The sequence below is a fragment of the Cucurbita pepo genome, chromosome LG15 (genome assembly GCF_002806865.2).
Source record: "Cucurbita pepo subsp. pepo cultivar mu-cu-16 chromosome LG15, ASM280686v2, whole genome shotgun sequence".
Lineage (NCBI taxonomy): Eukaryota > Viridiplantae > Streptophyta > Magnoliopsida > Cucurbitales > Cucurbitaceae > Cucurbita > Cucurbita pepo.
In genome coordinates, this window is record NC_036652.1 from 239,350 (window position 1) to 252,063 (window position 12,714).

General features: G+C 38.7%; 2 protein-coding genes across 3 annotated transcripts; both read left to right on the forward strand.

Moving 5' to 3' along the window:
• Positions 1–1,093: 1,093 nt before the first annotated feature.
• Positions 1,094–7,502, forward strand: LOC111811227 (probable transmembrane GTPase FZO-like, chloroplastic). Of its 2 annotated transcripts, none has more exons than XM_023697985.1 (11): positions 1,094–1,739; positions 1,833–2,386; positions 2,625–2,693; positions 3,570–3,767; positions 4,192–4,323; positions 4,558–4,644; positions 4,746–5,177; positions 5,282–5,449; positions 5,652–5,882; positions 6,150–6,265; positions 7,012–7,502. In XM_023697985.1, exons 1-11 carry the CDS (start codon positions 1,244–1,246, stop codon positions 7,292–7,294), a joined length of 2,766 nt encoding a protein of 921 aa, XP_023553753.1. In that variant the 5' UTR covers positions 1,094–1,243; the 3' UTR covers positions 7,295–7,502. The 2 variants fall into 2 exon arrangements, with proteins under 2 accessions (XP_023553753.1, XP_023553754.1); XM_023697986.1 differs by having other exon boundaries at positions 1,648–1,739; positions 1,855–2,386.
• A 2,327-nt stretch (positions 7,503–9,829) lies between these two features.
• On the forward strand, positions 9,830–11,294 carry LOC111811228 (protein FANTASTIC FOUR 2-like). The gene has a single exon (XM_023697987.1). The coding sequence runs from the start codon at positions 10,400–10,402 to the stop codon at positions 11,087–11,089; it is 690 nt and encodes a 229-aa protein (XP_023553755.1). The 5' UTR covers positions 9,830–10,399; the 3' UTR covers positions 11,090–11,294.
• The last annotated feature ends 1,420 nt before the right edge of the window (positions 11,295–12,714 follow it).

Genomic DNA, 12,714 nt, shown 5'->3' on the forward strand with positions numbered 1-12,714 from the left:
TCACGTTTGAGATAAATATTTTAAGAAACGTGAGTCAGAAAATACGTTGGATAACAATTTTAAAGAAAACAATGTTATAGGCTAAAAGCGAATAAACATTAACAACTATTTTAATAACATATAACTCTAATACGAAGAATTGACAACTAGTTACATTCTCTTTGATAAGATAATGAATCACTACAATGGGAGTAAGATTCGGATTACCTTGTTGATCGAATATCTCAAAACAAGAACATCGTTTGAGATTCGAATCACTCCACAAGCAAGATCGATCATGTCTAGCTTGAATAATTCTTATTGATCAAATATCTCAAGACAAGAACGCTTGATTGAGATTCGAATCACTCCATAAGTAAGATTGATCATGTCGAGCTTGAATGATTCTACATGCAACCTTAACTACATAGAATTGCAAATAAAGTTAGCAATTGGATAAACAAGAGCACAAATACTTCTTTTATTACATTTTTCAAGTCTCTTACAAATACAACGTACATGGCCTTATATAGCCTCAAAATGAAACTCTTGAATAAACTAACGAAGGCATTCCAAGAGTTGTAACATCCATACTTAATTGTCATAATTAACTGTAATGGTAAATTAAAAGTTTTAAAATACATTAATGAAATATAATAACTCAAAATTGTAATCTAATCCACCAAAATTTAAAGCATGAAACTTCATTCTTCTTCGATGTGACATGAATTGAAATATCTTTTGATATTTTCAATAATATTTTCTTCACATCTTCATAGAAGCATATAGTATGATTGATGTCTCTTAGTTCATATCACTTATATAATGCATTTTTAGACATTTAGCCCTGAGAGGGCAAACATGATCTTGGTGACCGTCATACACCCCGTATTAACACAACAATAAATAGGAAATGTCTATCAACATGACAATAAGTAAAAGAGGTTTAGAACAAGCATGTGGCTATAGAGAACACGTCATAGACGAACATAACCGCGAGATTTACCTTAATCATTGGAAGAACGAGTATGGTATGGTGAGTATAAATTGAAACGTTTGAACAAAAAAACAAAGCGTTGACAGCACAACCAAAATCAAAGTCAGTCGTATTAATTTCCATCAAAGGAAAGAGAAAATCCCCACAAGGCAATCTGTTCTGTTCAATTGGCGCACAGCTTGCGCCAATTGAAGAGGATAAGATGATCTTTTCCCGAACATCCTCCGTTTAATTTTCAGTCATCGGCGAAAGCGCTACCTAATTCTAATGGATATGAGACTCCTCTCCGTCTGCCGCATTGATTCCCCTCCTCTCTTCTTCAAATCAATTCCTTCCTTCCGAATTCACCCTCCTGTTCTTAATCCCTCCCGCCGTCGACGCCATCGTTTTCGCATAAATTCCGTTTCGCAGAACCCATTTCAATCCAGCGAATTGATTCCTAAAACCCTAGAAAACCCACAACCTAAAACTCTTTTCCCAAGTGGGTTCAAGCGGCCGGAGATTAAAGTGCCTTGTGTGGTGCTGCAATTGGATGTAGCCGAGGTTTTGGGCGGTGGGGATGCGTTGGATTTGATCGATAGGGCTTTGTCCAAGTGGGTTCGGATCGTGGTGCTGAATTCTGGCGAAGGCGGTGGCGGTAAGCTCTACGAAGCTGCCTGTAAATTGAAGTCGGTGGTCGGAGATCGAGCTTATTTGTTGATAGCTGAGCGTGTCGACATTGCCACTGCCGTTAATGCCAGTGGAGTTCTCCTCTCCGATCAAGGTTGTATTTAGACTGTTTCAAAAATACAGAACAAAGTTTGATTACAATGCATAGAATATATGAATTTTATGATTTTAAATTCATTTGAATCAGGTCTTCCTCCTATTGTGGCCAGGAACACCATGCTGGATTCCACATCGGATTCCCTGTTTCTACCTCTGGTAGCAAGGAATGTAAAATCCTCAATTTCAGCTATAAATGCATCCAATTCTGAAGGAGCTGATTTTCTTTTATATGATTTTGATGAAGAGAAGCTTGATATGACAACAACAGATTCTGTGTTCATGAATGTAAAGATACCAATCTTTATACTGTTTTCCTCATATGGAAAGAACACAAAGTTTCATGAAGCTTTAAAATGGCTGGAATTTGGTGCAAGTGGCTTAGTAATCTCTTTGCAAGCGTTGAGGCTGATTAGCGATGATGCTGTTGGTAAATTATTTGACTCCACATTTACAGACAGTGGAAGAAAGGAGGACGATATCGATACGTCTGGTTCGTTGAACTTGAACATGGCCAATGGTGCTCTTGGAGCAACACAAGTAGCTGGATTTGCTAATTTGGAAGATAGAGAAAAACAAGTCATAGTTACAGAGAAATTAGTATTGCGTGAGGCCAGAAATATTATTCAGAAAGCTGCTCCACTGGTGATCATTTAGGCTCGGTTTGATATCCATTTCGTTTTTGTTTTCGGTTTTTGAAAATTATGCTTGTCTTCACACAATTTTAAGCCAAATTTCAAAAACAAAATTGAAGTTTATAAGAACTACTTTTTTGGTTTGGTAGTTGATTTTCAAACTAAATTCCAAGTATCTTCACTTTTGACCGTTGTAGTTATTAGATATGATCTTCATTTCCTCAATCTTTGATGGTTTTAAATGGCAGATGGCGGAGGTTTCGCTGCTCAATGATTCAGTGTCACAAATTGATGAGCCATTTATGCTGGCTATAGTGGTAATTGTGTGCTGAACTTCAACAAACTCTGGTTGCAGGATATACATTGGTATTGGCCCTAATTTCAAAGAAATTCATTTTCTTTTTCATTTGAAAGAATCTAGAAGTAAACCGACCTTTCCCATCTTTTGGGTTTGACAATTATTGAAAGAATGAACGACCTTTTTGCCTTTTACACTAAAACGTTTCTCACTCTTACATGATGTTTGGGGCCAAACATGAATCCTCTTTCCCTGCTAATCCACACGGGGCTCGGGTTATCAAGGCTCAAAATGACAAAGACTTCTCATTGAGCAGGCTCAATACTATCTTGAACAATCAAGAGAACGAGGGCTGCGCTCCTACTTTCACTCTTTTCTTTCTAAAGAAGCCCGCTTTTGATATGTGCGGGATCTATCAGTAGCGGCATTCTCCCTTGACTCGAGACCATTTTTGAATCATGGAATTCTCTCCCGGAGTTGTGGAACTAATGAATTTATTAGAAAGTAGAATTACCAACTTTTACACGAATTTGAAAGTGGATGAGATCGGTCGAGTGGTCTCAGTTGGAGATGGGATTGCACCGCCTTATTCAATTGTGTAGTAGTTTGAAAAATGTTCTTTTTGTCAAGGCACTGATCATTATCCTTTTCTCCCTATTCCCTACTTCAGATTTTAAATTACATTAGCCTTTTCTCAACCAAGGGGAACAAACGTTATCCATTTAACAAACCATCTTTTTGTTTTCCTATTTATCATCCTTTAAACGTTACTTTAAGTCTTTAGCCAATCGAGGGAGTAACGATTTCCCTTGTTAATGATATCTTACATCCTACTTTGTTTTTTTTTTCAGTACACCTTGTCTTTTAAGACTTTATGCTCTCTATTTTTTACCAGGGTGAATTTAACTCCGGAAAGTCAACAGTTATCAATGCACTGCTTGGAAGGAGATATCTAAAAGATGGGGTTGTTCCTACAACTAATGAGATAACTTTCTTGAGGTTCTCCGAGTTAAGTTCTAATGAACAACAACGATGTGAACGACATCCAGATGGTCAATATATATGCTATCTTCCTGCTCCCATCCTTAAGGAAGTGAGTTTATACATAACCCCTTCTTGGCTTGGGAAGGGATCTCCTCCTCTCTTCTGTTGCTTGTATATTATATCATTTTGTGATGAATGGTCTTTTTCACGCACGAAAGAGGGGGAAAAAAGGAACGTTTCGTTTACTTGTTCTCTCTCTGCAAAACCCAATTTACAAGTTTTACAAAAGATTACAGTGGTCAGCAACAGAGTTTAGACTGCTCAGAACAATGTTTTTGTAAGACATTAACAAGAAACTTAGACTGATCTGAAGTGTTACTTCATCTCCATTCATCGGGATGACCACGTTTTTGTTGACTAGATATTTAATGTATGTGTACATATCCGTGTGTGTCTGGATTGTTGTATCTTTGAATACTAACATGTGTTATTTGACGTCTAATCATAGTTTTTCCAACTCTTTTTTAATGCAGATGAACATTGTTGATACACCTGGTACTAATGTCATTCTTGAAAGGCAACAACGCCTAACGGAGGAATTTGTGCCTCGTGCAGATTTGCTGCTTTTTGTTATCTCTGCTGATCGCCCATTGACCGAGAGTGAGGCATGAACCATTGAAGTAGTCTGTTTATCCCTGTCACTTGCTTATTATGTCCTGCCTGGTTAACTATAAGGACCCTTTAGTTATTACCTTTCACTCATACTTCGGGAGAAAATCATGGAGCAGGCATTTTGAGGAGCCTATACTTTTATACTTTCACAAGAAAAAATCGTGGTTGGTCGTAGATTGTGAACTTCTACACATTTGAATAAAATCATCCATGGTTTTTACTTTCAGGTTAATTTTCTTCGTTACACACAGCAGTGGAAGAAGAAAGTGGTGTTCGTGTTGAATAAATCTGACCTTTATCAGAATAGCCACGAGGTTTAAATTTTCTTTTCTTTGTGTACTTCTTTAAAGTATATAATCGTTAGAGGCATTCTGAGCTTTGTTTTATCCTTGCAATTTTTGTTGCTTGGTTGCAGCTGGAGGAAGCCCTATCCTTTGTCAAGGAAAATGCAGCAAAACTGTTGAATGCTGAACACGTCTGTGTATTTCCAGTATCTGCACGATCTGCTCTGGAAGAAAAACTTTCTGCTTCTCTGGAAAGTGGCGAAGCCTTATCGCTCTCTAATTCTTATTCGAGAAGCAGTAGCTTCCACGAACTTGAAAATTTCTTGTACAGCTTCTTAGATGGATCAACAAGTAATGGAATGGAAAGAATGAAGCTTAAACTCCAAACACCTGTTTCAATTGCAGAACGGCTACTTTCTGCAGCCGAAACTCTCGTGAGACAAGACATACAGTTAGCCAAACAGGATTTGGCGTCTTTAAATGAATTAGTTGATGGCGTAAAAAATTACGGAACAAAGATGGAAAACGAAAGTATCACTTGGAGAAGACAAGCCTTTTCACTGGTATATATATACCTATTCACTCTACTTTCCAATTATTCTTTAGGTAGAAATGCAAGTTTTTTCTATCTTTATTTACCGTTCCGTGGTTCTATGTAAAAATGCAGATTGATTCTACCCAATCACGTATTATGAAGCTCACAGAATCCACACTACAATTATCAAATGTTGATATAGCTGCATATTATGTCTTGAAAGGGGAAAAGTCTTCCACTGCATCAGCTACCTTGAAGATTCCAAATGACATCATTTCTCTAGCACTATCCGATGCACAAGTAATATTTTCAGAGTCTTTAATTCGTCTTTGCTTTGGTAGTTGATTCGTCTTTAATTCGTCTTAGCTTCAGGGTACAGTTTGAATCTCCAATTGTTCATCTCTAAAGAGTTCTCCTAAAGCTTTGTTGATCCTTCCATTCAGTTTTCTTGTTATATCTTGACCCCATAAGTTTTTTTTTTTNTAATTTATGTGGCTTCTAGAAACTTCTCCAAGACTATGAATCCTGGCTGCAATCAGGCAATGCTCAGGAAGGAAGAATGTACCAGGAATCCTTGGAGAAACTATGGCCATCTATCGTTTTTCCGACTACTGAGATGCCTTCTGAAACCTATGAGTTGCTGAAAAAAGTAGATGATCTAAGCCTGAAAGTAATTAAGAATTTTAGTCCGAGTGCTGCTTCCAAACTGTTTAACCAAGAAATTCGTGAAGCGGTGAGAGCTTCTTCCTAAGCCTTGCTGGTCATTTTTCGACATTAAGAACTTTTTATTTTTTATTTTTAAATGGAAAATGAATGGCTATCTGTGGATTGCTTTTTCACTATTGTGAGATGAAGTTTATGATTCATCGCTAATTTGAGGTCTAAAGTTCCTTCTTTTTTCCACGAGTCGGGAACGCTCGGTGACCTGTAGTTATAACTGAAAAGCTTTATCATCAAACCACATGGCATCTGATCTTTAATATGCTTTTTCCAACTTCAGTTTTTGGGAACTTTTGGTGGACTTGGGGCAGCTGGTTTTTCTGCTTCGCTTCTGACTTCAGTTCTTCCCACCACAACAGAAGATCTTCTTGCTCTTGGCCTTTGTTCTGCTGGCGGGTAATGTTCATCTTCCTTTAACCTTTTTACCCTATTCTTTTGTTCTTTTAGTTTTCATATTCTCTTTTTTTTGTCAAAGCCAGCTCGTCCCAACTTTCCTTTCCATAATACCAGATCCGTTCGACTTTAGTTCATGACCTCCAAATCAAGTAATTGATAGTGATGTTCGATTTTCTATTCACTCTAGATCTGGCCTGGTCGACCCAATCATGATATTTCACTCTAGATCTGACCTGGGCGACCCAATCATGATATTAATGGATCGGACCTTTTCTCGAAAAACACTGGATCCCGAAAAGAGTTAAAGATGGTGCAAGATTGAATCCTCTTACCTTACTTCGAATGGAAACTTAGCCCGCCTCACTTGCTTTCTTTACTGCATAAGGGCATAGACGAAGTCAATGGATTTATACAAGAGGAAATTAGAATATTATCCCAAAATTCGATCCCAACCTAAGACTCATTCCTTTCCGTACCCAAAGACCAACAACTACTGTTCTATCATTTTATCATGGTCAACATCTTCAGGACTAAGCTTCTAAATGCCATATCTGGATACCTCCATGGAAGTCTCCATGGTATGGGTAGGCCCTACATTTTTGTGTGTACTCAAACTGTAACTTAGGTGCGGTAGAGCTTACCCGATCTTCACTTTTAACAATTTTGATGCATCTTTTGCTACTTATTTAACTATGAGTTTTTTTGTAACTTCTGAGTTCTGACGAGGTATTTTTTCTCTTTGATAGATTTTGGGCAATTTCGAACTTTCCAATTCGTAGGCAACAGTTGATTAGTAAGGTAAAAAGAACGGCAGATGGATTTGCTCGAGAGTTCGAAGCTGCTATGCAGGAGGATCTCAATGAAGCAGTTCGAAATTTGGAAACGTTTGTGAGCGCCATAAGCAAGCCGTATCGAGATCAAGCACAAAATAGGTTAGACAAACTATTGGAGATTCAAGATGAATTGTCCAATGTTGGGAAAAGATTACAAAAACTACAAAATGATATTCAAAATCTTCATGTATCATGACTAAACAAGCCATGTCTAAAGGGTTTCCTCAGTCGCATATGTTAAATGTAACGACGTCACAGTATAATGTTCATATCCTGATCCATCTTTTCTGGATTCCTTGTTGGGCAATGTCCACAGCTCAAAAAGAGCTGAACATTTCTTTAATAACTACAGACACAGCAGGATTTGAGCTGTGCCTGGTACAACGATGCCTGGTATCTGGTGATAAGTCTTGTCTTGATGAAATTTTTGAAGCGTAAGTATCACAAATCATCACACAGTGCTAGCAGGAACGCAATCAAATGATCTGTTATGGATTCTATACAGAACTGTCTTGTCTTTCCTGAACTTCCCCGAAGGAAAGTCTTGTAGGAAAACACACCTACCTCATATGTTGGAATGTTATTTACTTATTTCTGTTTGGCTCAAAACTTCTGGGAGAGAAGTGGAGGGACCAACTTTTTTGGTTTGATTCCTTCACCTTTTTGGTTTGATTCCTTTAGATCCGTTGAAGATTTTATGGTAAATAAATATACAGTTAATACAAGACAAATATTCATAGGCTTGAATGCTTCTTCACCCTTCTTTATCATTTGGGTGACATAGCTAGACAATGATGTCTGAAAGTTACCCTTCATGTGTCCGGAGGGCTTCTTATTGAGTGAGGTTGGTCAGTCTGAACGTCCATATCAATTGGGGAGGATAACGAAACACTCTTTATAAGAGTGTGGAAACCTCTCCCTAGCAGACACATTTTAAAAATTTTGAGGGGAAACCCGAAAGGAAAAATTCAAAGAGGACAATATCTGCTAGCGGTGGGCTTGGGCAAATAAAAGCAAGTAAGTTGGACGGTCTTGATGGTTTGGGGGCCAGATGCTCTTTGCCTTTAGGTGACTCTTTCTAGTTGATATGCAGGGTTTGCATTGGCTAACTATGAACAGGCGACGAAACATAAATGATGAATCACATGCGAGAAGAGACGGATTCGAAGTCCAATATCAGAAGATTCCATTTCCAAAACTCTTCTGTTCAGAAAGGTTAGTTTCTTTCCTCTCTTTTGGTTCTTCACGTTACTCCCATTTTCAATAGTGACAATGCTTTGTATGTTCTTGTGAAACAGCTCAGTTTGCCTTTCTTTCTCTCCATTGTTGTACTAATGATTCATGCATGTAATATCCAAAATGGCCGCTGGCTCATTCTTAATTAGAACTTGTTTTCATGAACTTAAATCAATGAACTGTTGGCTTAATGTCTTCTGGGAAGAAAGAATCATCTTCCATAGAATGAACTGTGGTCCTAGAACATACAGTACCCATGTTATTAAATGTTGAAAAGCTGTCAGAGAGTGATATATTAGCTGTTGTTGCTTTCTTTAATAATATATTGGTGGGGCTTAAGGAGTACAATTGAGATGAAAAGAAGAATTTGAGTACTGGCCACTTATCCTACTAGTTAATTTAAAGGTACTGTATTTCACCGGTGGCTGCTCAACTTGCCTATTTGGTCGGTTGAAAATGTTCTGTTCATCATAGGCTGAGAGGCTGAGAGAGATGGCCATTGAAAGCACAGTCCTTCGTCAGAAACTTTAATTTAGATAACGCAGTGATGAAGTTTACTTTGGACTGCGTGGGAGGATAGTGATTTCCCAGCTGGGTTTCACACTTCAAAAAATAGTAAAAAGGGGGAAGAAATGAAGTGCCCTCAGATTCTAATGAGAACTTTGGATCCGTTATGAGATCCCCATCGGTTGGAGAGGAGAACGAAGCATTCCTTACACGGGTGTGGAAACCTCTCCCTAGTAGACGCATTTTAAAATCGTGAGACTGACGCGATGTGTAACAGGCTAAGGCGGACAATATCTGCTAGCGATGGACTTGAGCTGTTACAAATGGTATAAGAGCTAGGCACCAAGCGGTTTGCTAGCGCGGATGCTGGGCCTCCAAGGAGGGTGGATTATGAGATCCCACATTGGTTGAAGAGAGGAACGAAACATTCCTTACAAGGGTATGGAAACCTCTTCCTAGTAGACACGTTTTAAAACCGAGAGACTAACGGTGATATGTAACGGGCTAAAGCAGACAATATTTGCTAGCAGTGAGTTTGAGTTGTTACAAATGGTATCACAGCTAGGCACCGAGCGATGTGCTAGCGAGGACGTTGGGTGTCACAATCGCAAGCATGACCGTGACACTGGGCCTCCAAGGAGGGTGAATTATGAGATCCCACATTGGTTGGAGAGACAAACGAAACATTCCTTACAAGGGTGTGGAAACCTCTCCCTAGTAGACACGTTTTAAAACCGTGAGACTAACGGTGATACGTAACGGGCTAAAGCAGACAATATCTGCTATCAGTGGGTTTGAGTTGTTACAAATGGTATCAAAGCTAGGTACCAGCGGTTTGACAACGAGGATGTTGGGCCTTCAAGGAGGGTGGATTATGAGATCCCACATCGGTTGGAGAGAGGAACGAAACATTCCTTACAAGGGTGTGGATACCTCTCCCTAGTAGACGTGTTACATAATGGGTTAAAACAGACAATATCTGCTAATGGTGGGCTTGGACGGTTACCGTCCGGCCTTTGTTTTCATAGGCCTTTGTTTTCATAGGTTTGTTTGGTTTTCCTTTTGAAAGGAACAGCTTTTGGTTTGCATTTTGTTTTCGTTTTTGGTAACTATAAAGATCCCCTCTCCTAACAACGGGTTAACTAGGAACGATAAGGGAAAGGGCTGATTATCTTATAGCTGATATATGCTGTGGCTACCAAACTTCAGTTACATTGTGGGTTTAATTTCATAGTCACACGTTTGTCCATTATTTCTTCAAGATTGTGACTTGTACATGTTTTGTGGGCATGAAGTTGTCTCTCAGCTTTTGTAGTGTTGGCCCTACACGCCTTCTCAAGCCTTAGGCTTCTTCTCAACTATAAATTTCTATCATTTCCTTGCTTTTCTTCTCCACTCCTGCATGTTCCCTTATCTCTCCCTTGCTCTCTAAGCCACCCATTTCTAGTTGGATTCCCCGGACAATATCTGCTAGGTGTGGGCTTAACTTGACACTCCCCTGTTTTTGTGTTTGCTCGTTTTTCCGACCCATTGAGATCTTGTTTAAGGATATAGCGAAATGATTACCAGCGTCGGTCGAGGCCTGCAGTCCTGTGTTGAGTCTCATGTTTTGAGTCTCCATTTGTTTCCTCAGAAGCCAAGCTACCCCAGCAGGAGCTCCCCGGATGAAGCAGAAGAAAATGCAAAACATGGTGGGTGGAGTTTCCTTGAAGCTCTCTCCAATGGGAATCAAGAAGACAAGGTGTACGTCCACCCTTTGGTGAAGCACTCATCCACAAAGCTGAGCAAGAAAAGCTTAGAAATGTGCACGGAAAGCTTAGGCAGTGAGAGCGGGAGCGACATGGGCGAGAAGGACGTCACGTTATTAAGATTGGAAGCGGAGAATTCTCGTCCCAAGGTCGGATACTCAACATGGGTGCACGAGAAAACGATTAGAAAGGACACTAGATATCCACCTCCATTGACATCAATAAGTAGCTCCACAGGCATCAGAATGAAATCCTACAGAGAAGACGGGCGGCTGGTGTTGAGAGCCGAGGTAAGCTCGGGTTCTGGCAGTAGCTACTTCCATGCAGAACGTAGCCATGGCAGGCTTAAACTTCATCTGGTGAAACACAGTGAAGGCCAAGAAGATGGTGAAGTTGAAGAAATGGGAATGGAAGAATTTGGAAGGCCACGCAGTTGTAGTAGCAGCAGTCGCCAAAGCAAAGAGGTGCTCCATTGGGAGCCACTATGGGTTTCTACTTAGTTCAAGATTTCATCCATATTCTTAATTAAGACCTCTAATTATCATTATTATGTAAATTATTACCCCATTTATGTTCGGAAAAAAAAAAAAAAAAATCTTCCTTTGCCAATCGAGATGAAATTATAAGACGCTCAGTAATATACTACTACAGAGCGTTCGCGTTGTTCTATAGTATTTTTATTCCGATAATGGGTACTTTTAATCATTTGATTTTGTTAAGGATATTTAGTCTTGAATTATAGTTTACTATATATATATATATATATATATATATCATATTTAATCTTTTATTATAGGCAAATATTTATATATTTGTCTTCTAGTACGGCGTTATAGGTCAGGAAAAAAGTTCAAATGTTAACACTTCTGGAATTTGACTCCAAAATGGCTCGATAATGAAAGTGTTTAAGTTTCGTATTTTAACTCAATATATGTGTCAAATTCATCATCCCAGAACGCATCGAAAACGTGCCGGTGTCACAAGTTCATTTCCCGACCATCAAATTGGGGCATTTCCCACAACAATGCGAAAAAATGTTTTTTTCGGACTAGTGATGATATTTTAATAGTTCGTTATCATCGTTGGTAAAATATCTTAGATCGAGATTTCGGGGTTGAATATCACAATTTCTTCACCTTTATCGGGTGAAAATCAGTCTCGAACACGTCTTTAATCATCCAAATCAATTAAATATTTAATTTAGAACTATTTAAATGATTTTAAAATAATTTCAATAATAAAATGAGAGAGGAGACAGGAGAAGGACAGGGCAGTTGTTATCAAAGGACAAAGCAGCAGCAACATGGGACTGAGATCATCATGGATGGATACTCCATGTGCTTTGTTGTATGCCCAAATTCCACACGAAACTTCCTAGATGCTTCCTCTCTAACTCCACAGATCAAAATCTTCGGTCAATTAAACTATACTCGAGTTGATGTCTCTTCAACTTAAGCTATAAAGTCGAGAGTAACGTTTAATCTTTTAATTAAATATTGCTCTAATTACACGACGACGACGTAGATACAATAACTAATGAAAAATCTTATAGTAAACATTTTATAGCGTTTTTCATACGTCCTAACAATGTTATTAAAAGTCTAAGACTTTTCATAGTGTTTTTGTATGACTAATATTATTAATTTGAATATAAAATATATTAGAATTTATAGCCAAGAGTTATCGTAACACGAAGACGACGACAAATACAAAATATTTAAAATATTATAATGCAAGGCGTAATAAAAGCTATGTATTTATTGAACAGGACGAAAACTACTCGAGAAATGGTTAGCAATCTGAGGATGAGTGCGGAGAGCAGAAGTAGGAAGGACCCTGTAAGCGAGCCAATCATCGTTCCAATCCCAACGCATCAGAATCTCGTCTCCCACCATATGCCCTTGTCTTTCCAAGTCCCAACTGATATGGAACTCTTCATCTGCCACCCTCTTCATGACTGTTTTCGTGATTTTGTTTGTGCTCACATCGAACAGGTTGATCTTAATGCCTTTCCTCGTGTCTGTCATGACTCGGTTCACTTTTTTTGTTGGCCAATGATCAAGCACATTCTGTTTGACATCCAATTCCCCATTGTTTAGTTGCAGTATTTTTTCTTCCTTCTCCC

What these genes read in the sequence shown, in the direction of transcription:
- LOC111811227 (XM_023697985.1), top strand. Translation starts at nt 1,244, where the DNA reads ATGGATATGAGACTCCTCTCCGTCTGCCGCATTGATTCCCCTCCTCTC. An exon ending in TTCAGAAAGCTGCTCCACTG is followed by an intron (nt 2,387 to 2,624) that starts GTGATCATTTAG and finishes TTTAAATGGCAG; the next exon opens with ATGGCGGAGGTTTCGCTGCT. An exon ending in ACCAAGAAATTCGTGAAGCG is followed by an intron (nt 5,883 to 6,149) that starts GTGAGAGCTTCT and finishes TTCCAACTTCAG; the next exon opens with TTTTTGGGAACTTTTGGTGG.
- LOC111811228 (XM_023697987.1), top strand. Translation starts at nt 10,400, where the DNA reads ATGATTACCAGCGTCGGTCGAGGCCTGCAGTCCTGTGTTGAGTCTCAT.